Source organism: Pelodiscus sinensis, chromosome 13, assembly GCF_049634645.1.
Source record: "Pelodiscus sinensis isolate JC-2024 chromosome 13, ASM4963464v1, whole genome shotgun sequence".
Lineage (NCBI taxonomy): Eukaryota > Metazoa > Chordata > Testudines > Trionychidae > Pelodiscus > Pelodiscus sinensis.
In genome coordinates, this window is record NC_134723.1 from 18,903,835 (window position 1) to 18,928,592 (window position 24,758).

Sequence of the window (24,758 nt, forward strand, 5' to 3'; positions counted from 1 at the left end):
GTGCCGGTCCTGTTCCTCATGAGGAGTAAGGGAAGTCAATGGCAGCATGTGCTCCTGTCAACCTCCCGCTGTGTGCATGGCACCAAAATGTGATTTAAAATACTTTGATTCTGGCTACGTAATTAATGTAGCTGGAGTTGCATATCTTAGGTCTACTTTTCCCTTTAGTATAGACCAGGCTTAAGATAACAACAGACATGAGACATCCGTCCAGTTATTTCCGTAATAAGAAAATGTCTTTCTCAAGGTTAAAAAAAAAAAAGCAAGCTGGAAAGGACTGATCTGTGGGGAAAACTGAGAATGCATTTAATGTAGGGGAAATATGTTGCCAATCAATCTTCCTGTTCAGCATCTTTATATATGCTTCCCACTAGATTGCAGCTCCAACTTGTCCTGTGAGCCACTAAATTTCACATGCTTGTTTGCTTTAGTATATAAATAAACAGACAGCAAGATCTACATTATACAAAGGACATGCTGTCTCCAGGATACAGCTTCTCTTTTTTGTGCCAGGTACATCATTTCCCATTGCTCTTACATAATGTAAGTGGTAAAGGTGACATTTATGGAAAAATTATAAGATAATTAACCCAATTTTGTCTAATTTCTTCCATGTTGACTCTTTCTTATTAAATTCATACATGAGCAATCAATGAATACAATTAGGGGACTGCAAACTGTGAGCATTGGTGCTGTACAGAGCTGCACAATAGTGTGCATGGGATTCCTTATCTTTCATCTAGAGAGCTGCTTACTCTGCCTAAATCCCCTGGGCTCGTAATGGAACCCTGCATGTGAGGCTTTGTCATCTCCACAGACCCAGACTCCATAGCAAGTGAAGGGTGGCTGCAGACTTCTCTATTGCCTGCAAATTAGATGTGGGCCTCTAGTTCCTGGTCAGGCTGTCACCCAGGTAAAATGTGGAGCCTCCAGTTAGTTTTGTAGGAACATATTCCCATTTTGACCTGAGTGGTTAGCCAAAATTGGGGTTTAGTGAGGTGTTGCCATTAGGAGAAAATGATCATAGTGTTACGTACATCACTGAGGCTGTCCTGTTTCCCTGAACGCAGTAGAAATCAAATGGCAGGAGACAGTTTATTTGCTCACAGTTCCAAGACTCTTTACAGCCAAAACTCCAGCCAAAAGTTCCCTTACTAAGCTTTTCTTGAGGGCTTATCTTGTATTGTCTGGGGCTTCTCTGCATGCTCCTGTGGCAATGTTCTAATCCCTGTCCAGAATAAATTTTATGTACACTGAGTCATGTGCAGATGTGCACCACAAGCCAAACACATAGCTTACAGGAGACACTGCATGGATTTTTCCTTCCTTCACACTCACACAAACACATATACACAGCAGCAGCAATCAATTCAATTCCCATTCCCTATATTTACATTTATCCACTCCTCTTCCAGCATAGTTCAGATTCAAGAACTGCCTTAAATGCAGCCTGTGCTTTGGGCAGTGACAACTATTGTTTCAACTATTGCTAAAGGGTAGTTAATTGTTCTCACATTTAGCATGAAAGGAAGGCAGGAGGCAGTATTATGTCCACTGTCTTCTACAAGAGTTCCCTCCTGCTTTCTGCAGAATAGAAGTTGACAATTCTGTGCTTGTTTGCACAATGTTCTTACAGCTTGCAGACCTTTCCTAGCAAAGCCAGTGTCAAGGTTCTGAGTCTCAGTATGTCTACATTGCCCACGTCAAAGTGCTACCAGGATGCTGTTGCTCTTTATCACCAGGGAAGAGCTCTCCCAGTGATTAAAAAAATCCCACCCTGAAGGAGGGTTGGTAGCTTTATCGCTGGGCACTGTGCTCTCGACGATAAAGTGCTGGCTACACTAGGAATGTTAAAATGCATTTAAGTAAGTAAACATGTAACCGTTACTTTCCTGCTTGTTCTCCCCCACACTGCTGCCTCTAACACAGGCAGCAGCACGGCGAGTGAGGTGGGGGGCAGTCGGAAGCCCGAATGTAGCCAGAGCCTGCATGTATCCATGAAGCCCAGGCACATCGGTTATCTGTGTAGATGGTTATACTTTCATATCCCTCTAGTGCTGCTTTTTGGTTCTAAAACATTTATCACTCATTAGTGTGCTTTTTTACACTCCTGAAACACTAACGGCTACATCTGCACTGCAGGCTTCTTGCACAAGAGCTGTTTTGCGCAAGAGTTCTGCAAAAGGTCTTCCACAAGAGCGCGTCCACACTGCCATGTGCTTTTGTGGAAGAGCTGTGCAAGAGCGTCCACAGCAGATGCTCTCTTGTGCAAGAAAGCTCTGATGGCCATTTTAGCCATAGGGCTTTCTTTTGCAAGAAATTCATGTTGCCTGTCTACACTGCCTTCTTGAGGAAGAGCTCTTGCGCAAGAGGGCTTATTCCTCATCGGGAGAGGAATAACTCTTCCGGAAGAAGCCCTGTTTTCCAACGCTGTACTGTAAATTTACTTGCACATGAATGCAAGTGTAGACACTCCTGCAAATTTTGTGCAACCTTGCACAAAAAGCCTGTAGTGTAGACGTAGCCTAAAGTTTTAGAGCTGAAAGTGTAGACATAGACTCATAGACTCATAGACTTTAAGGTCAGAAGGGACCATTATGATCATCTAGTCTGACCCCCTGCACCGTGCAGGCCACAGAATCTCGCCCACCCCTCTTAGAATAATCCTCTCACCTATGTCTCAGATATTGAAGCCTTCCAATACTTTGAAGGCCCCAACATGCAGAGAGTCCTTCAGCTGTGATCTGTGCCCAATGCTACAGAGGAAGGCGAAAAACCTCCAGGGCCTCTGCCAATCTACCCTGGAGAAAAATTCCTTCCTGACCCCAAATATGGCGATCAGCTAAACCCTGAGCATGTGGGCAAGACTCACCAGCCAGACACCCAGAAAGTTCCCTATAGCAACTCCTATCATCCCTCCATTGACCTATTTCCAACTGGAAATGAATGGTCAATTAGTTACCAAGATCATGTTATTTCATCCAACCATCCCCTTATCATAGAATCAGAACTGGAAGAGACCTCAGAAGGTCGTCAAGTCCAGCCCTCCGCTCTAGGCAGGACCAATCCCACCTAAATCAACCCGGCCAGGGCTTTGTCAAGCCGAGACTTAAACACCTCTAGGGATGGAGACTCCACTACTTCCCTAGGTAACCCATTCCAATGCTTCACTACCCTCCTAGTAAAATAGTTTTTCCTAATATCCAATCTGGACCTCTCCCACCACAACTTGAGACCATTGCTCCTTGTTCTGCCATCTGTCACTACTGAGAACAGCCTCTCTCCATCCTCTTTGGAACCTCCCTTCAGGAAGTTGAAGGCTGCTATCAAGTCCCCCCTCACTCTTCGCTTCTGCAGACTAAACAGACCCAAGTCCCTCAGCCTCTCCTCGTAGGTCATGTGCTCCAGCCCCCTAATCATTTTGGTTGCCCTCCGCTGGACCCTCTCCAATGCGTCCGCATCCTTTTTGTAGTGGGGGGCCCAGAACTGGACACAGTACTCCAGATGTGGCCTCACCAAAGCCGAATAAAGGGGAATAATGACATCTCTGGATCTGCTGGCAATGCTCCTCTTAATGCATCCTAATATGCCATTAGCCTTCTTGGCTACAAGGGCACACTGTTGACTCATATCTAGCTTCTCATCCACTGTAACCCCCAGGTCCTTTTCTGCAGAACTACTACTTAACTGGTTGGTCCCCAGCCTGTAACTATGCTTGGGATTCTTCCGTCCCAAGTGCAGGACTCTACACTTGTCTTTGTTGAATCTCATGAGATTTCTAGTGACCCAATCCTCCAATTTGTCCAAGTCACTCTGGACCCTATCTCTGCCCTTAAGCGTATCTACCTCTCCCCCTAGCTTAGTGTCATCTGCAAACTTGCTGAGGGTGCAATCTATCCCCTCATCCAGGTCATTAATAAAGATATTGAACAAAACCGGTCCTAGAACCGAACCTTGGGGCACTCCACTAGAAACCGACCTCCATCCTGACATCGAACCGTTGATCACTACCCGCTGGGCCCGGCCTTCTAGCCATCTTTCTATCCATCTTACCGTCCATTTATCCAATCCGCATTCCCTTAACTTGCTGGCAAGAATATTGTGGGAGACCGTATCAAAAGCCTTGCTAAAGTCAAGGTATATAACATCCACTGACTTTCCCATGTCCACTGAGCCAGTTACCTCATCATAGAAGCTAATCAGATTGGTCAAGCACGACTTGCCCTTTGTGAATCCATGCTGACTATTCCTGATCACTTTCCTCTCATTCAAGTGTCTCAAAATGGACTCCTTTATGATCCCTTCCATGATTTTTCCAGGAACCGAGGTAAGACTGACCGGCCTATAGTTCCCTGGATCGTCCTTCTTCCCTTTTTTGAAGATGGGCACTACATTTGCCTTTTTCCAATCATCCGGGATTTCGCCCGATCTCCACGACTTTTCAAAGATAATGGCCAAAGGCTCCTCAATGACATTTGCCAACTCCTTCAGTACCCTTGGGTGCATTAAGTCTGGACCCATGGATTTGTGTACGTTTAGTTTTTCTAAATAGTTCCTAACCTGTTCTTTACCCACCAAGGGCTGTCCATCTTCTTCCCATCTTGCGTCGCTTAGCACAGAAGTCCAGGAGCCGACCTTGTCCGTGAATACAGAGGCAAAGAAAGCATTGAGTACTTCAGCTTTCCCCACATCCTCTGTCACTAGGTTACCTCCTTCATCCATTAGGGACATAGTTGTAGATAAAAGGATCAGTGGTTTAAATTTGACCCAGAGTGGCTGCATGCCCCTAAATTGTCCTGTGGCAGCCCATCCCTACACCACCTTGAATGGTAGCAGCATGGACCACATTTATTCCACCTTGAATCATCCACAGATGATCTTGCCCCAAATTGCACTACCTCTTGACAGTAGAATCCCTTCAGGTTCCTTCCCCTGAGCCCTAGGGCAGAGATTTTCCTCTTCTTTCATTCTTTCAATAGTAATGTAGAGAAAAGATGGAAAAGTCCACATGGTCCCTTTCCTTCCCCATGTCCCCAGAGAGGCTCTGAGGGGGAACTGGTAGCCCTCTTATGGCAGGGCGAGTGAAACTTGGTCCCTAGCAGGGATGCAAATACCCCTTAAAAATGTTAACTGGTAAACAATATAGTGTTAATCATTCACTCAAGTCCAGATAGCCCACAGCAGTCAGGGGGCTCCTCCTGCTTGGCCTTCTGTGGGTGATAGGGCTATTCCAGCCAGCTAGGGTCCTGCTGTATTGTGGGCGATGGGGCTGCTCTAGCCAGCTGGAGTCCCACCACCCTGCAAGTGACAAGGTTGCTCTAAGAGACAGTGGGGCAGTTTCAGCCAACCAGAGTCCCAACACAACATGCCACAAGCAGAGAGCTACTCTAGCTTGGTCAGGCTGCTGGTTAACCAGTTACCTGGTAAGTATCACCTGGTCAGGGTGATGTTTACCAGGTAACCCGTTAATCCTTTACATCTCTAGATCATATTTCCTATTGAATCAGGCACAAAAGCAAGGAAGTGCCCTAAACATTCTTGATCCTGCAGTCATATACTTACACAGGCGAAGTTATGTAGTTCCACTGACCTCAATGAGACTACTCATATGCATATTTTATATTTATGCATATGTATATTTGGTGGCTCAGTACCCAAGCGAATCTACACATGCCAGATGGGAAACTGAGAAAGCCAAAAGGAAATGAGTAGAAATACACCATATACACAGCGATCAGATGGTGGCGGATACGTCATGTTAGCACCAGTCTATAATTTCCTGAACTATTCTTGCTGATATTAAAACACTTTTCAAAAAATCACTTTGTCTATTATTTTTCAACTGAATGCTCATATACTGACTTTACCTGATCCATATTTAATATTTGCTCAACTCCTCCAGTTCCTTTAATCATTTTTATCTGTTCCATTTTATGATACTTTTGACCAGCGTTTCCCAAACTATGGGCCGAGGTACCAGGCCACGGGAACCTCAGCGTGGCTGCCGGTAGAGGAGTAGAGTGGGGTGGGCTGGGAGGAGGTGGCGGCGGGGGGAAGGGAGAACCGGCTGCCAGGAAGAAGGGTTGGAGGCAGCGGGGCTGTCTCATGGAGATGGGGGGGATTGGCGGGGGCGCAGCAGCAGCGGAGATTCCCGCGGCGCCCCCCTGAGCAGCGCGCGTCCTGCCTGGCACCCTAAGCACGCGCAACCCCCGGCGCCCGCCGCCACTATCAGAGAGCAGCGCAGGAGCACCACTGCGCATGCCCGACAGCACCGGGCAGAGGCGCTGGCGCGTGCTCAGTAGCACACCTGGGGGCGGTTCCTCACACAGCAGCGCCGGAAATAAACAGGTCAGCTGACCGGAAGCCATGGAGCAAAGCAAGATGGCGTCTCCCAAGAGCGCGCCTAAGGATGCTCAGGTAACAGGGGCTCCTAGTGGGGGCGCCGGCGCTCGCGGCTCGGCTCGGCGGTGTCGCCGCTGCAGCCGGCTGGGCCCGGTGCTTGGCGGCTGCTCACGCGAGCGGGCAGGGCGGTGCGAGGGACTCACCCTGTGTGTCTCGCCGAGCGCAGGTGATGGCGCAGATCCTGAAGGACATGGGCATCACGGAGTACGAGCCCCGCGTGATCAATCAGATGTTGGAGTTCACGTACAGTAAGTTGGCAACATGCTAATTACAGGAAACGCTGGGCTGCTGCACCCGGGCCGCCCTGCGCGCTACTGGCCCCCCCGCGCACAAGGAGAAAGTCTGCGAGGACGATCAAAGACCTGGGGAAATGGGACTGATAAGAGCCACTGTGATGGGCGGGGGCAGCTTGGTGATGTAAAGGGTTAACTGGTTAAGGGGGAAGCACTACTTTACCCGTAACTGGTGCTTCACCAGCTGGAGCAGCCCCCCCCCCCCCCCCCCCACAGCATGGTGCGGTGGGTCCTTCCCAGCCAGGCCTGCCATGCCATGGGGAGGGCACTCAAGCCCAGCTGGGCTGGAGCAGTCTTCCACCCAGGGCATGCTATGGGATGGGGGTTGCTCCAGGCCATCTGGACTCACCACACCATGGGCTGTTGACTGGTTAAACCTATAGCTGAACTGGTTAACAGTTTACACTATGGATGTAAAAGAGTATTTGAATAGTCAACTACTCACATTTCTCCCCTCCCTTGCTGCAGCAAGGTAGGGGGAGGAAGCAGGAGCCAGTACTGGGGGAGCTGACTTAAGAGCCAGCTCCCCTCAACACAGTCTCCACAGTGTCGAAAGTGGGGGGGGGGGGGGGAGGAGGGGAACAAGGGGAGGCAGAGGCACAGTGGGGAAACCCAGCGTGAGCAGGGACTTGCAGCTCTTACTACATTTAAAAAGTAGAGCCACAGCAGTCTGGGATCCAGCAGATCAGTCCTGACTCGTTTTGCCCTCTGGAGCTAACTGCCTTATTGACTAATCGAATAGTTGATGGAAATTCCATTGACTACCTGACTAGCGTATTAACTGCTGGATCCCCTGCTGTGCTTCTGTATCTTCTCCCCCCTCCCGCCCCGTGAAGATGGTGCTCATCCCTAGCTTGCATAGAGTTTGTGGGGTGTGCCCACTGAACCACTTTGATTTGATGCAGAGACAGCGCACGTGTCTCTCAGTCAATGCTGTGTGCAATCAGTATGCATTTCACGTCACATCCCTTACTTTACATGCATGCCATTTAAGTAATACCAGTAGGAAAAAAAGCTCCACAGACGGAAACAGTGGAATCTGGCAATCCTGCATGTGGGCAACAGTAAACAGAATGTCTTGCAGGCCAGGCATAGAACCCTGATGGACCACATGTGGCCTGCGGACTGCAGGTTGCCCACTACTGAGATGTAGTAGTGACTGATATGGAATATGCAGGTCAGGAGCATGTGCCTGTCTTACAGGAGAACAAATGGATGTTGAAATAAATTAAAGTGCAGCATTCAAAATGAAATAAAGAAAATACGTTTGCACACCACTTGTAAAGTTGTGGAATTGCCAGGGAAATCACTGTGGTCAAGAACTTATCAAGATTGAAGAGGTGATTGGATATTTATAGGGATAGAAAGATTATTTAGAGTTGGCATTAAAACAAAACTATAGGAAACAACACTAAATCTTGTATTTCAGGGCTTAAAGCAATTTCTGATTAGCAGAGATCAGGATGAGATATGTCTGGGTTCTTATACCATCATGTGAAGTATCTGGTTCTGGACACTTGTAGACTAAACACCGGACTATGTGAACTGCTGGTCTCATCCAGTATGGCATTTTCCGTGTTCCTAACTTGCCACCATATGACACGGGGGGAGGAGGGGGAGACTTGGACATATAGAGGGTTTGTGGCACAGAATTTTATTGCTGTAGAGTTTCATTTACGGATTTTTTGGCTCTAATCTTAGCATGAGAAAAAAAGTAAAAATAAGTCCATTGCCCATATTTATATTAGAAACCCACCACATTATGTGGTATGATTTGTAGGTTTTACTGATGAGATGCCCTGGATTGTGGTACCAGTGGGAGGGATATTGTACGGGTATGTGTGATATGCAAGACAGCATATGTTTTTCTAAGTCATTGTTATTTGCTTTTCAATAAGCAGTTTTAAAAATGAAAATAAAAATAGATGGGTATTTAGAGTTTTTTTTCATACTTTAATACATGTTTTGTTGATTTGACAAGACAGATAATTAATCTTTTATTTAATGGAATGTGTATCAGAAAATAACTTTCTTTTATAGCTTCCAGAATACAAGTAGAGAATATGAACTTTTACTGCATTTTTGTGAAAAGGTTGCTATTTTTTACATATGTTCTCTGGGAGATACTCTGCTTTGTTCTTAAAAGGGTATGTGACCACTATATTGGAGGATGCAAAAATTTACTCAAGTCATGCTAAGAAATCCAGTGTTGATGCAGATGATGTGAAATTAGCAATTCAGTGTCGAACAGACCAGTCATTTACCTCTCCTCCCCCAAGAGATGTAAGTAAAGCTTATTCAGGGAATCCTAATATAACAAAAGAACATGGGTACTGACATAATTATTTCTCCTCTAGTTTCTGCTTGATATTGCAAGACAAAAGAATCAGACCCCATTGCCATTGATAAAGCCATACTCTGGACCTAGACTGCCACCTGATAGATACTGTTTAACAGCTCCAAATTACAGACTTAAGTCCTTGCAAAAAAAGGTAAGACTTTATCAAACAAATCCCGTTTGGCTGATGATGACATTTTATTAAACATGATACAACTGTTCAGTTGTAAAACAACAGTTTTCAGATACAAATTAGACTACATACTAGTAAAGATCTGTGGGGTACTAAAGCATATTGAACTTAATTGTGGCAGCTGTTTCAAATTATCTCCTGCCTGAAAATATTCTTTTCACTTATTACATTTTTAATATTATATTTAAAAGAGGCTGTGGTGTTTTATAATTAACTCGGGGGATATCCAGTTTGGTGTATTCTAAGGGACCATTCAGTCAGCTCAGTTGGAATACTGATTGAGGCAGAAAGTCCTTGAAAATCAGACACAGAATCTTAACAGAGCTTACAGAGATAAACTAAAGACTTATTCTTTGATTTGATTTTTTTTGTATAGGCCAAAGCAATTGCTTACTATATTGTAAAATGTCACATTTCAAAGAGTAGCCATATTATTCTGTTTCAGCAAAAACAAAAAACTGCGGTGGCACTTTAACAAATTTATAAGGTCATATATTTTCACAAAAGTATATGCCCTAATACATTTGTTAAAGTGCCACCAGACTCCTTGTAAAGGTAAATCAAAATAAAGTACATTGCTTATTAATATAATAGTATTTGGTCACATGCATATAGTGAATAGTGCAATAATTTTCAGAATTACTCAAAACAGGCAATGAAGTTTCACTATAAATGATTGGTTAGCATCTGTAGCTACAATATTAAAGTAGGTTAGTGCAACCACAGTATTAAACCACTTCTATAATTGACAGTATAAAAACACTTCCCTTGTAAATGCAGGGGGTTCTAATCCAGGTAAGAAATTTCATGCTGAGCAAAAACAAAATGAGAAGGTCTTAGTCTGTAAGTGGTGTGTTTTAAAATTACATCTTTAATGTAATCTTGTATAATTCAAACAGCTTCAGTTTTTGAAAAAGTTAGGATTCTGTGCTTTGGATTAGTGGTTTCACAGCTCTGTCACAGTGAGCAAATTCTGTGAGGAGTGTTGTATTGCAATTAAGGATGTAAGCATGTAGTTGACTAATCATTGCATTCCACCTCTTTCCCTCCCCCCGACCCGGCCTTCTGACTCTGTATTAGAGGCAGCAAGGGGGGGGGGAGGGAGAAGGAGAGATATAGATATAGATATAGATATGGTGCTGAAGGGAGCTGGCTTAAAAGCTGGTTTCCCCAGCACACTCTGCGGTGCCAGCCCCCCCTGGCAGCAGCATAAGCAGAGGTGGGGAGGGAGGGTAACCACAAAGCAGCCTCTGCCTGTGGCCAACCTGGGTCGCTGAGGACAGGGGCTGCTCTGGCTGGGCAGGCACTCTGGCTCATGCTGGGTCTGGAACCTATCCCCACTGCAGCTCTGCGGTTTAAATGTAGTAGGGACTGGGGTGCCTGCCTGCGCGGCTCTTACAACTGCAGAGCTGCAGTGGGGGTAGCTCCCGGACCCAGCCCGAACTAGGACTGAGCGTTTCTTCCCTTATTGAGGAATTGTATAGTCGATAGACTTTTTATTGATTACACTATTAGGGTATGTCTACACTACCCCGCTAGTTCGAACTAGCGGGGGTAATGTAGTCATCCGCAGTTGCAAATGAAACCCGGGATTTGAATTTCCCGGGCTTCATTTGCATGAAGCCGGCTGGCGCCATTTTTAAATGCCAGCTAGTTCGAACCCCGTGCCGCGCGGCTACACGCGGCACGGAGTAGCTAGTTCGGATTAGGCATACAGCTACAACGAGGAGTGCAGCTAGTTCGGATTAGGAAACCTAATCCGAACTAGCTACTCCATGCCGCGCGGCACAGGGTTCGAACTAGCCGGCATTTAAAAATGGCGCCGGCCAGCTTCATGCAAATGAAGCCCGGGAAATTCAAATCCCGGGCTTCATTTGCAACTGCGGATGACTACATTACTAGCGGGGTAGTGTAGACATACCCTTTGTGAATTACCTGCCTCTTAACAGCCTTAGTTGCAATAGACTGAACATGATCACATGTTCATATTTTGTTGCAGAGGGTACATATGTACGTAGAAATCTGGGATTCCAACACCGAAATGGTGATTCTAATCTGAGTGCATGTGTCTTCTCTTTACAGGTCTCTTCTTCTGCAGGAAGAATAACGGTACCCCGACTGAGTGTGGGTGCTGTAAGTAGTAGACCTAGCACTCCTACTTTAGGTAAGAGTGCTCAGTGATGGTTTGCCATATTGACCTTTCTTAGGAAAAACTTGAAACCTCTGGAACAGTTTTGAATTTAAGTCTATTCTCATGTTAAACCATCTTGGAGTATGCTTTTTAAGGAACAATAGTTTATTTCCTACTCCCCATTTCAGTGAACTTTGATATTCTCACAACCTGCTGTGTTCTTAGAAAAGTGCAATGGAAGTTAAAAGTGCAATTTAAGTTGGGCACATGCAGTTATTTTATACATGTAATTGTGCACATCAGTACCTCTGAGTGCATCTTCTTGTGGCCACCTGGGAGTTTCATCATTTGTGTTCATACACAAATGGATGCATGCTGCTGCACACAGCTTACTCTGCATATCTAGCCACTTAACTAGATTTGATCTAGATCCTATGAAGTATATTACTTTAAATAATAATATTGATATCTTTATTACATAAAATGTGCCCAAAAGCTGAAGTTGTTGTTTCACTCTTTTATTTTTATATATATATATATATATATATATATATATATATATGAATTTGCCTGCACTGAGTCTTCTAATGAAATCCTGTGTTTCAGGAACTCCTTCAGCACAAACTGTAGCTGTTTCAACAAAAGTTGGCACTCCAGTATCACTGACAGGTCAAAGGTTCACTGTACAGATCCCATCCTCTCAGACAACAGTCAAATCAGGTATAATAAGTTACAAAACACTTCTTTGCAAGATCACACACATTACTTATTTTGGTTTTCTTTTATTGAGTTGCAAGAGATCTGCATGGTGGAGCTAGATATTCTAACCATATTGATGGCACATGTGGTTAATAGGGAATTTGTTTGTTCTGGTTGCTCTTTTAAAAGCCTAGGAGTCTACATGAAAAGAATACTAATGAAAAGTCAAGCACTCAGAAGGCATGAAATGCCAGAATTAAGCTTGCCTTTTCAAAAACTGGAACAAATGTACCAAAACCATTATTAGTCCTACTTAGCTATTGAAACAATTCACCTACTTACTGCTGCTAAATTAAGAGAATTCAAATCAGTAAAATTGTCATAGATCCTACTTCAAAATACCCATGTTCAAACAAACAGCAAAAACTTCCTTTAAAGATTAACCTGTTTAAACAATACGAAAAAGCAACCACACTAGACTAACACAACCTGAAAGAAAAGAAGTTGTATTGTTGTATGGAGATAAACTGGCAGCTAATAACACTTTTAATTTTACTTTAAATACAGCAACACCTACTACGCCAACAGTTCAGAATGTTCTGATTAATCCTTCGCTAATTGGATCAAAAAACATTCTTATTACTACAAATATGGTATCACAGAATGCAGCCAGCGAGGCAAATCCGTTGAAAAGAAAGCATGAAGATGATGATGATTATGATAATTTGTAAAGGAATACAGTCCAGTATCCATTTTTTTTCAGAGGTGTGATTCATATTGAGTCTGAGTTGGGACTTGTCAAAGAGTTCATGAATTGAGACAGAAAATGTGTAAATATTCAGTTAATGGAATCAGGAGAAGAACAATATTGCTAGGATGTCATTGTAATAAGTTGGTTTTAACCTTCTGTATGATACAAAATATCTTTTGGTGCTCACTCACAATGATAGATGGATGTTATTTAGTTTGTCTTGTCATGTACAGCTTTCCAAAATATTTTCCACTTGGTCTCATGTGATTTAAGTAGAAATACTTGTAGCTTTGAAAGTACAGTTTTTGCAAGATGCTTTTCTTCATACACTGTGTTGTATGTGAATTTTTAAAGGCTTAGTTGTAGGTGTAGAACTTGAAAAGCCTTTTTTTCCCCTTAAACTAAGTTTGAAGTTGGGATCAAGTTTTAAAATAAGTGGAAAAAAATTTGGTTTGTTTGTGGATGAGTTCTTGAACATTTTTTCTGTTCATGTGTGACCTCTATTTTGTCTGCATTAAAGTGAATTTCAAATGAAGTGTTTTGATACAGATCTGCCATATCTCATTTAAGTGTATTTTATAAAGAAATTAAATTATGGTATTCCAGGGATTGCTGGTGGCATAGTGATCATGAGGTTGGTGTCATCCCTGGACAGTCTGAACACTTACACCAGCCATGCTTGGAGCAGACACAGGTGGAGCTGGGCATGCACAAGGTCATGTGCCCAAGAAGCCTCATGCAATTGTGCACAAGTGTAACTGGGCACATCTGAGAGGAGGCACTCAGAGGCTTGAAAGCGGGACTTGGCTAGGGATGCTGTTGCCCAAGTAGAATCAAGCAGGACCCTGATGAACTAGATTCATTATGTAGGCACAAGAGTGGATTTTGGCACTTTGAGGAGGAGGCTGAGTTGCAAGAATGTGACTGGGTCCACATACCAGAACAGCTGGTGTCTCTTCCCCCTGCCCTTAATCAAATTGTCCAGATATGGGAAAACCTGCACCCAGTGTCATTGTAGAAATGCTGCCACCACTGCTATGCACAAAGTGAAGATTTGAGGTGCTGTAGCCAGGGTGAATGGCAACATCCTCAATTAGTAATGTCTATTTGCCACTAGGAAAAAAACAAAACAAAAAAAAACCCCATGAATTGCCTATGGTGCAGGATAACGTGAAAGTACATGTCCTAGAGAGTGAAGGCAGCATACCTGTAGCCTGCATCCAGGCTACAGGTAATGGAAGCTAGGGAGACTATAAAGTTCCTGAGGTTCAGGAGGGGGTGTAGGCTGTCTTTGGAATAAAGGAGTACTGGGAGTAGAACCCTCCACCCCTGAATGAACCTGTATTGCACCTACAGCAAGGACCAATTGTGCCTCCTAGATGAGAAGTTGCTTGTGAAAAGGGTTCCTGAAGGACAGGGCACTAGTGGAAAAGGAGGGAACAGAACTGGATAGAATAGTCCACTCCTACCATGCTCAGGATCATTGGGCTGAGGTAATTTGGGTCCAACCGTAGTAAAGGCAGGACAGACAGTTCCTTAAGGGAGGAGGAGGAGGATCTGGTACTCCGTCCTCAGGAACACCCTCAAAGCCTTCTGCATCAAGGCACTCCACACCGAGTGAGTCAAAGCTGCATCATGAAACCTGAGTGCTCACTGCATGAGAAGTTTAAGCTGCTAGTATTGCATTTAGTCCATGGCTTAAACCCCTTGCAAATACTGCACTTACCTGGTTGGTGGCCTTCTCTAAGGCACTGTATGCTACATGCAGGTTGCCTCCCTCACTTAGTACACTACTTAAAGCCTTGGGGCTGCTGCATCTCTCACAGGCTTCAGCAAACAAGTGGAAGGAGAACTCCTCTTCCCCTTCAGAACCACTGTCTAGATGAACTGATAACAAGCTCTTTGTAGATAGAGTTAAACCAAGCACTAGGGAAGAACTACTTAGAAAGCAAGGAGTCAAGACATTCCAACAACCCATCACTGACAAAGGAACTAAAGCGGGAATCAATCAGGTCAGGAATACATATGAGATGCCATGAGAGGTCACTACAGGATGCTGCTAGAGAAAAGTTTTCTGACAATCGTGCATGGAACAGCTGTGTCTACATTGGTGCACTCTTGCACAAAAGCAGCCGCTTTTGCTCAAAAAGTTGCTGCCTGTCTACACTGGCCGTGAGATCTTGCGCAAGAACACTGATGTTCTAATGTGTGAAATCAGGGCTTCTTGAACAAAAACTATGATGCTCCCGCTCAGGAATAAGCCCTCTTGCGCAACTGTTCTTGTGCAAGAGGCCAGTGTAGACAAGCAACATGAATTTCTTGCACAAGACAGCCCACTGGCTAAAATGGCCATCAGAGCTTTCTTGTGCAAGAGAGCGTCTACACTGGCACGGGTGCTCTTGTGCAAAGGCACATGCCAGTGTAGACGCTTTCTTGCGCAAATACTTTAACGCAAGAACTCTGGTGTTAGAGTATTTGCACAAGATCATGCCAATGTAGACGTAGCCAATGTGTATGCACAGATATTGGGATGCACATGAGTAATCACTTGAAGATCTAACTACCTGCAGAAAAAAAGCAGTTACATAACTGTTGTTCTTTGAGATGTGCTGTTCAGGTTGTTTCCAATTAGGAGTGAGTGTGTTCATTGTGGCCAGATTTTTCCATAAAAACCACTTGTAGGGTTAGGCTCGGTTTTCCCTGGAGTCACATCTCCATCGTGTTCAACATAGTGCCTGCAGACCCGTCCTCTCCTCAGTTTCCTCTTGCTGGTAACTCCAGAGGGAAAGAAGGCTGGCTATTTAGAATAGATGTGAACCTCACATTTTGAAGAACAAGAGTTGTGGGGTAAGGAACCGTTTTTTTCTTCGAGTGCTTGTTCATGTGTGTTCCCATTTGGTGATTCACAAGGATAGGAGGCGGGGTCTGACCCAACCACTGATTGTAACAACACTCATCCAAATGAGGCATTATCCCTGGCTTGGTGAGCAGTCGCACAATGCACGGTGAAGGTATCAATCAAGGACTATGGAGTGGCTCTATAAATTTTGAGTGGGAACCTGGGCCAGAAACATAAAAACAGCCATACTGGGTCAGACCAAAGGTCCATCCAGCCCAGTATCCTGTCTGCTGAGTGGCCAATGCCAAGTGCCCCAGAGGGAATGAACCAAACAGGAAATGATCAAGCAATCTCTCTCCTGCCATCCACCTCCACCCTCTGACAAGAGGCCAGGGACACTATTCCTTACCCAAATTGGCTAATAGCCATTAATGGACTTATCCTCCATGAATGTATCTAGTTCTCTTTTAAACCCTTTTATAGTCCTAGCCTTCACAACTTCCTCAGGCAAGGAGTTCCACAGATTGACTGTGTGCTGTGTGAAGAAGAGCTTCCTTTTTTTAAGTTTTAAACCTGCTGCCCATTAATTTCATTTGGTGGCCCCTAGTTCTTATATTATGGAAACAAGTAAATAACTTCTCCTTGTTCACTTTCTCCACACCAGTCATGATTTTATAGACCTCTATCATATCCCCCCTTAGTCTTCTCTTTTCCAAGCTGAAGAGTCCCCGTCTCTTTAATCTCCCCTCATATGGGACTCATTCCAAATCTCTAATCATTTTAGTTGCCCTTCTCTGAACCTTTTCTAATGCCAGTATTTGTTTTTTTGAGATGTGACCACATCTGGACACAGTATTCAAGATGTGGGCGTACCATGGATTTATATAAAAGCAATAAGATAATTCTCCATCTTATTCTCTATCCCATTTTTAATTATTCCTAACATCCTCTTTCCTTTTTTGACTGCCACTGTATACTGCGTGGAAGCTTCAGAGAACTATCCACGATGACTCCAAGATCTCTTTTCTGATTAGTTGTAGCTAATTTAGCCCCCATCATATTGTATGTATACTTTCCCTGTTCTTTCAAATAAAGTATAACCATTGATCACAATTCAGTCGAACATCAAGCCCTATGCTTGGCTGGAGCAATTGCTGGAAATCTTAACTACATCCATTGCTGTATAATTGGGCATGTAGTCAGACCAGCTTTGAGAGTTGCAGTTATCCCACTGTTGTGATCAAACCTTACTGTCTAGTCAGATCAGCCTGGGCTAAGAATTTACTGAGACTGTGGAGTAGGTGCTCTTAGAATTGTTCAGGATATAATACGCTGAGAGCTTAGGCATTTTTAGTACTTCCTTTATTAACACTACAAAAATTAAAAAGAATAAAATTACTAATATTCACAAACACAGACTAGTGAGAGTCTCATTTCATTAATGATGCACCAGTGGTCTAAAGGAAACTAAAGTTCGTAGTCTTAAAACCAGCTAGCATAGCAAACAGTACCTCAGCGAGATAAAAGCACCAAGGTGGCTCACATGGTAACTGGGGCAGGAATTCCTTTTTTCCGTATTTGAAGGAAGGACTCAATGACCAGTGCAATTCAAAACAATCTTTTAAGAGCAATGCAGGTAAAATCACACCTGCATTCAGGTTGAGACAGGCAACTGGAATGCATGGGCTAGGTGAGTCTACTCAGCTCACTAAATATTCTAAAGAGAAATAGCTCTTCTCTCCACAGCTGCTCAGGCAGACCTAGAGAAACAACCGAGGGAGTGCTGCTATACCACGACACCCATATTTCTGCCAGTAGCTGAAACTTGTTTCTTCTGATGTTTTAGTTTATGGACCCGGTTAATCATTTAAGAGTTAGTGTCTTAGATGGAAAAAGGAAATGCAACATGAAACATCCATTGCCCTCAGTTGTCCTCTTCTTTGATGGGGGTGCAGCCTGAGAAGAAGCTGGTGTTACTACTCAAAATTCGCTTTTTCTTTTTCACTAGTGGCAGTTGGTTCTCTTGAGACTCTACATCTCCACTGATTAAGAGTGCAGCTGTGGTGGCCTTCTTGACAAACACATCTTGCTCGGTGATCTCTTTCAGGACCTGGTAAGAAAATGAGGCTATTAGCTTAAGTTACCACTGCATGCAAAGAAACTAGCCAACTTTCCCTGAGGCATAAACGGCATCCACAATTGCAAGTGGCCATAAAATATTAATCTACAAAAGCTACTACAATTTTCTTGACTTTCTATACATTTTTGGAGAGGGGGGAAGGGATGAGAACAGAATACTGAGTTGATATAAGGACACTGGGAATGCATATGGTCGATTAGGGGGAGGTTGAGCCATATAAGAGGGCCAACATGTCAATGACCTTTTGAAGAGCAAAAAAGCCTAATTAGGGTGTTTTGCTTCCCTACACCAGATATAGTACCACTGTTTCATAGAATACTAGGACTGGAAGGCACCTCGAGAGGTCATTGAGTCTAGTCCCCTGCCCTCATGGCAGGACCAAATACTGTCTAGACCATCCGATAGACATTTATCTAACCTACTCTTAAATATCTCCACAGATGGAGATTCCACAACCTCCCTGGGCAATTTATTCCAGTGTTTGACTACCTTGACAGTTAGGAACTTTTTCCCTAATGTCCAACCTAAACCTCCCTTGCTGCAGTTTAAGCCCATTGCTTCTTGTTCTATCCTCAGAGGCCAAGATGAACAAGTTTTCTCCCTCCTCCTTATGACACCCTTTTAGATACCTGAAAACTGTCCCTCCTCAATCTTCTCTTTTCTAAACTAAACAAACCCAATTCTTTCAGCTTTCCTTCATAGGTCATGTTCTCTAGACCTTTAATCATTCTTGTTGCTCTTCTCTGGACCCTCTGCAATTTCTCCACATCTTTCTTGAAATGTGGTGCCCAGAACTGGACACAATATTCCAATTGAGGCCTAACCAGTGCAGAGTAGAGAGGAAGAATGACTTCTCATGTCTTGCTCACAACATGCCTGTTAATGCATCCTAGAATCACGTTTGCTTTTTTTGCAACAGCACCACACTGATGACTCATTCAGCTTGTGGTTCATTATAACCCCTAGATCCCTTTCTGCCATACTCCTTCCTAGACAGTCGCTTCCCATTCTGTATCTGTGAAACTGATTGTTACTTCCTAAGTGGAGCACTTTGCATTTGTCTTTATTAAACTTCATCCTGTTTACCTCAGACCATTTCTCCAATTTGTCCAGATCATTTTGAATTATGTCCCTGTCCTCCAGAGCAGTCGCAACACTTCCCAGCTTGGTATCATCTGCATACTTAATAAGTGTACTTTCTATGCCAATATCTAAATCGTTGATGAAGATATTGAACAGAGCCAGTCCCAAAACAGACCCCTGTGGAAACCCACTTGTTACACCTTTCCAGCAGGATTGTGAACCATTAATAACTACTCTCTGAGTATGGTTATCCAGCCAGTTATGCACCCACCTTATAGTAGCCCCGTCTAAGTTGTATTTACCTAGTTTATTGATAAGAATATAATGCGAGACCGTATCAAACGCCTTACTAAAGTCTAGGTATACCACATCCACAGCTTCTCCCTTATCCACAAGACTCGTTATCTTATCAAAGAAAGCTATCAGATTGGTTTGACACGATTTGTTCTTTACAAATCCATGCTGACTGTTTAACACCTTGCCACCTTCCAAGTGTTTACAGATGATTTCCTTAATTACTTGCTCCATTATCTTCCCTGGCACAGAAGTTAACTAACTGGTCTGTAGTTTCCTGGGTTGTTCTTATTTCCCTTTTTATAAATGGGCACTACATTTGCCCTTTTCCAGTCTTCTGGAATCTCTCCTGTCTCCCATGATTTTCCAAAGATGATAGCTAGAGGATCAGATACCTCTATCAGCTCCTTGAGTATTCTAGGATGCATTTCATCAGGCCCTGGTGACTTGCAGGCATTTAACTTTTCTAGGTGATTTTTAACTTGTTCTTTTTTTATTTTATCTTCTAAACCTACCCCCTTCCCACTAGAATTCACTACGTTAGGGTACGTCTAGACTACATGCCTCTGTCGCCAGAGGCATGTAGATTAGGCTACCAGACATAGTAAAATGAAGCGGCGATTTAAATAATCGCCGCTTCATTTAAATATACATGGCTGCCGCGCTGAGCCGACAAACAGCTGATCAGCTGTTTGTCGGCTCAGCGCGGCAGCCATGTATATTTAAATGAAGCGGCGATTATTTAAATCGCCGCTTCATTTTACTATGTCTGGTAGCCTAATCTACATGCCTCTGGCGACAGAGGCATGTAGTCTAGACGTACCCTTAGTTAGGCATTCCTTCAGACTTCTCGGTGAAGTCCGAAATGAAGAAATCATTAAGCATCTCTGCCATTTCCAAGTTTCCTGTTACTGTTTCTCCCTCCTCACTGACCAGTGGGCTTACCCTGTCCTTGGTCTTCCTCTTGCTTCTAATGTATTTATAAAAAGTCTTCTTGTTTCCCTTTATTCCCGTAGCTAGTTTGAACTCATTTTGTGCCTTTGCCTTTCTAATCTTGCCCTGCATTCCTGTGTTGTTTGCCTATATTCATCCTTTATAATTTGTTCTAGATTCGATTTTTTATATAACTCCTTTTTTATTTTTAGATCATGCAAGATCTCGTGGTTAAGCCAAGGTGGTCTTTTGCCGTATTTTCTATCTTTCCGACACAGCGGAATAGCTTGCTTTCGGGCCCTTAATAATGTCCCTTTGAAAAACTGCCAACTCTCCTCAGTTGTTTTTCCCCTCAGTCTTGATTCCCATGGGACTTTACCTATCAGCTCTCTGAGCTTACCAAAATCCGCCTTCCTGAAATCCATTGTGTCTATTTTGCAGTTCTCTTCTACCCTTCCTTAGAATTGTGAACTCTGATTTCATGATCACTTTCACCCAAGCTGCCTTCCACTTTCAAATTCTCAACTAGTTCCTCCCTATTTGTTAAAGTCAAATCTAGAACAACTCCCCCCCCGGTAGCTTTTTCAACCTTCTGAAATAAAAAGTTGTCTCCAATGCAGTCCAAGAACTTATTGGATGGTCTGTGCCTCACTGTGTTATTTTCCCAACATATATCTGGATAGTGGAAGTCCCCCATCACCACCAAATCTTGGGTTTTGGATGATATTGTTAGTTGTTGGAAAAAAAATTTCACCATCAGCTTGGGACAGACCCACATTGGCTCCCGTATAGCTTTCCTTCCCACAAGCTGCTCAGAAGGCTTGGGCTAAGCAAGAGGCAGTGAATTATTTTCAGCGAGTTTTCTCCTGATTTAGTGCCCCATTGCTATCCATGAACAATAGAACACAGCCAGGGGCTGGAAGTCATCAATTCCACTTAGGCTCCACCATCTCTGATTTGTACCTTCTTAGTAGGAGTGATACATATTGGTTCAAAGAAAGTCTCCCCAGCAGTCACTTCAGTGGGATCTTCCAGTTTAAAGGATCCTCCAGAATCTCTTGTTTGGTCCTCACTCATACAACCATCCTGAGGGATAGATATTCACATTAGCCTAGTCCAATGCTGCCCCATCAATAATATTATTAAAGAAATAGACTTATAAATCCTAGTATTTTATGTACCCTTGCTGTAAACAGCAACACTAAAAAAGTCACATAGGCACAAGAAGGCAGATGTTATAAGGGCAACTGGTTCTTCAATGTGATAAGGGGTACAAATGGGCTAATTTTGCTTTCTTGTTGACCAGGGTGGGCAGTTCGGAGCAGAGGCCTTATGGTACCAGACTGCTAGCCAAAGTCAAATGCAAAGGGCAGATAGGGCAACTATTCCAGTGAGTGGAATCATAAGTGATCAGGGTGATTTGTGAGGTAACTAAAACCAGCTAAGTTCCTCTTCAGATTATTTCAAAAAGCCATGAATAAGTAGAATGCAGTAAGTTTTTTGTACAGTTTGGACCAGAGACGCATATTCATATCAGCTACCAGGCAGAAGGGACTGCCATTACTATTCTCTGAGAAGCATCTGCCAAATTGTAGCAAGTTAATCCAAAAGACTAGAAACTCTGACATTCATACACTAACTCAGCAGGCTGGCAAAGCAGAGGAAGCTACTGACATGGTTAGCATAGCAAGATGCACTGGCTGGATTATATTCGGTAACATTTACAATTGTTTCCAACCAAGATAGACCTTAAGATGCCAAGTTTTGTACATAGGAACCACTAGCTTGTGGAAGCCCATGATCGTCTTTCTGAATTAGATTATATGGAAGTCGTCAGGTAGATGTTAGGAACATGAGGCACCAAGGTCCAAGAGCTAAAGCCAGTAGTACTCACCAGTGTGCCAGAATCACGGTTTCTACATTTTGTTGGTTCACAGTTACAGCCTGCTGTACAGCCTAGCTTCTGCTTCCTGCAGCCACACTGCCTGTTTCCACATCGACCTCTGCAGGAACACTTGTAAGAGAAGAGAGCTCAGTATAATAACTACTCCACTGCTGCTGGACTGGGTCTAGATAGCTACAAGCAGTCAGAGGGTCTTCACCAGTGCTAGTACTGGACACTGAATTGCATGAGATACCATGTCCCAGCTTACTGCTGCTCTATTCCCAGAAAAGGGATGCAAGTCATCATCTGATTCACTGAGCCATCTCCTGCACTACTAGATGGTCATTCTGAATACTGATGTTTTGGAACTACAAACAACTTTAATCACCTCGCCAAACCAAATTCAAGCTCAAGACTTCTCCATATCGCCATTACATATGCCACCAACAACCAGACCTGTGAACAAGGCTAAGTGCATGAAACTAGCATCTCCCAAATAAAGCTAATGCACATTCCAAGTCAGAAGTAACACTGGTTTTGGGGGACAGTTTTAAATTCTAAGTGTGAAATAAAATCAGCCGCTCTCATCCTTGCAATGGGGGTTTGACACAGTTCAGAATAATAAACTCCCTTTGATGCCAAACTGCAGTTTCAACGTGGATGGGCCGCCACACTTCATGTCAGTGAATGAGCCTGTATAGCAGTCAGGATTTACTGGTGTGATATCCTGACAGGTCTCTAGCTTAGTCAAGGATGGCAACCATGTGGCTGAGTGCACGTGTGCACAATCCTGTGTGTTGTGTTGGATTCTGAAAATAGACACACCATAGCAGACTCTGAGAGTCTCCAAAAGATCACAAAATCAGATAAGGATCGAAGGCACCCAGCCAAGATAATTGTCAAATGAAGTACAGTAATGTTATCAATGGACTCTACCGAACCACTATGAATATGTACCCCATGACAATGGACTTGGTTCAGTCAGTGACATGGCAATCCATCAGAGCCCATATGCCGGAAAAAGACTCCCTCCCCCCACGCACAGTATATATAGACAGACACAAACACACACACACATACATACAAAGTTACACATCACTCCTGACCTGTCATGTTGCCACCCTTTGATGTTACTTAGATACCACCACCACCCTGCACCTCCTGGTTTTGATTACAGGCAGTCCCCGAGTTACGCGGATCCGACTTATGTCGGATCCGCGGTTACAAACGGGGCCCTTCCTTTCCCTGGTCTCCAGCAGACCAGGGAGAGGAAGCAAAGCGGCGGAACACGCGGGCAGCGGACAGGGCTGTCCACTGCCCACGCGCTCCGCGGCTTGGCTCTGCTTTGCGCCCCCCCCCCGGGTCTCCCTGGTCTGGGCTGTCCGCTGGCCGCGTGCTCCGCAGCTTGGCTCTGCTTTGCCCCCCGTTCCCCTGGTCTGCAGACCAGAGGGACGGGGGGGCAAAGCAGAGCCAAGCCGTGGAGCACGCGGGCAGCGGACAGCCCAGATGTGTCTGGGCTGTCCGCTGCCCGCGTGTTCCGCCGCTTTGCTCCCCGTCCCCCTGGTCTGCAGACCAGGGGGACGGGGAGCAAAGCAGAGCAAAGCCACGGAGCCCGAGGGCAGCAGGACAGCCACAGCGCGTCTGGGCTGTCCCGCTGCCCCCGTGCTCCGCGGCTTTGCTACGGACACCTGTGGTACAGCAGCTGGGGCGCTGCCAGTTGGTCCCGTAGCGCCGGTCTGGGCGCTACTGGACCAACCGGGCAGCACCCCAGCTGCTCTGCCCCAGGCGTCCTGATTCAGCCACTGCTGGTCAGTTTCAGCAGCGGCTGAATCAGGACACCTGGGGCAGAGCAGCTTGGGTGCTGCTGGGTTGGTCCAGTAGCGCCGAGGAGCGGCGGCGCTACTGGACCAACCCAGCAGCACGCCAGCTGCTCTGCCCCAGGCGTCCCCAAGTCAGCCGCTGCTGAAACTGACCAGTGGCTGACTACAGGAAGCCCCTGCCCCGGGCTTCCTGGAATCAGCTGCTGATCAGTTTCAGCAGCAGCTGACTTGGGGATGCCTGGGGTTCTTAAGTTGAATCTGTATGCAAGTCAGAACTGGCATCTAGATTCAGCCGCTGTTGAAACTGATCAGTTTCAGCAGCGGCTGAATCTGGACGCCAGTTCCGACTTACATACAGATTCAACTTAAGAACAAACCTACAGTCCCTATCTTGTACGTAACCCAGGGACTGCCTGTATAACACATCTACTCATCATGCTGTCATTTTAGACCCTTTCCTGAACCTGGATCAGTATCTATGGGGAATGTGGGTACCAATGTCCTTTATAACGAGGTATTGTTACCATCTGTTAGAAATATACTTCCAACTTATGACCAGTACCAATTATTGTTCTACACCTGGGTCTATTCCCAATTAGAGTTTTCCACTATCAGTCCTGTTCATGCCAAGTTCTGAGCAGGGACCTGCCTCTTGCTCACACTTTAACTTTGCTTTATGTTACCCAGGCCTCAGACCTGTGCTGCATGGATTTTTGTTTCAAGCCCTCATCTCACTATAGCCTGCAGTGGTGTCCAAGACTTTACACAAGTGTTTCTGTAAAAAAATTGAAGGGAGAAGGCTGTCAGCATTAACAGGGAATCAGAGCTCTGGCTTTTGGAGAATTCAGGTTTAGAATGATCCATGAAGCAAAAAATATCACCACAGGAAGTAGGAAGGAAGAGGAAGTTCACACAAAGCTTAACGCATCTCTCTACCTCCCAAAATAGTTGGATGCA

General features: G+C 44.6%; 2 protein-coding genes across 4 annotated transcripts in view; one reads left to right on the plus strand and one right to left on the minus strand.

Annotated features, from left to right (window-relative positions):
- Nucleotides 1-6,288: 6,288 nt before the first annotated feature.
- LOC102446803 (transcription initiation factor TFIID subunit 9-like) lies at nt 6,289-13,342 on the plus strand. Of its 2 annotated transcripts, none has more exons than XM_075940794.1 (7): nt 6,289-6,417; nt 6,569-6,650; nt 8,842-8,978; nt 9,053-9,187; nt 11,309-11,390; nt 11,976-12,077; nt 12,624-13,342. In XM_075940794.1, exons 1-7 carry the CDS (start codon nt 6,367-6,369, stop codon nt 12,785-12,787), a joined length of 753 nt encoding a protein of 250 aa, XP_075796909.1. In that variant the 5' UTR covers nt 6,289-6,366; the 3' UTR covers nt 12,788-13,342. The 2 variants fall into 2 exon arrangements, with proteins under 2 accessions (XP_075796909.1, XP_075796908.1); XM_075940793.1 differs by having other exon boundaries at nt 6,292-6,417; nt 11,964-12,077.
- Nucleotides 13,343-16,990: 3,648 nt separating this feature from the next.
- KIF4A (kinesin family member 4A) overlaps nt 16,991-24,758 on the minus strand; it is a 54,403-nt gene continuing 46,635 nt past the window's right edge. For both annotated transcript variants that reach the window (XM_014568820.3, XM_075940789.1), the window contains 3 exons: nt 21,991-22,110; nt 21,060-21,182; nt 16,991-17,756 (listed from right to left, as the gene is read on the minus strand). In XM_014568820.3, coding sequence (XP_014424306.2) covers nt 17,571-17,756; nt 21,060-21,182; nt 21,991-22,110 — 429 coding nt within the window. In that variant the 3' untranslated portion in view covers nt 16,991-17,570. The remainder of the gene's footprint in view (nt 17,757-21,059; nt 21,183-21,990; nt 22,111-24,758) is intronic.

What these genes read in the sequence shown, in the direction of transcription:
- LOC102446803 (XM_075940793.1), top strand. Translation starts at nt 6,367, where the DNA reads ATGGAGCAAAGCAAGATGGCGTCTCCCAAGAGCGCGCCTAAGGATGCT. An exon ending in CCTCTCCTCCCCCAAGAGAT is followed by an intron (nt 8,979 to 9,052) that starts GTAAGTAAAGCT and finishes TTTCTCCTCTAG; the next exon opens with TTTCTGCTTGATATTGCAAG. An exon ending in TCAGACAACAGTCAAATCAG is followed by an intron (nt 12,078 to 12,623) that starts GTATAATAAGTT and finishes CTTTAAATACAG; the next exon opens with CAACACCTACTACGCCAACA.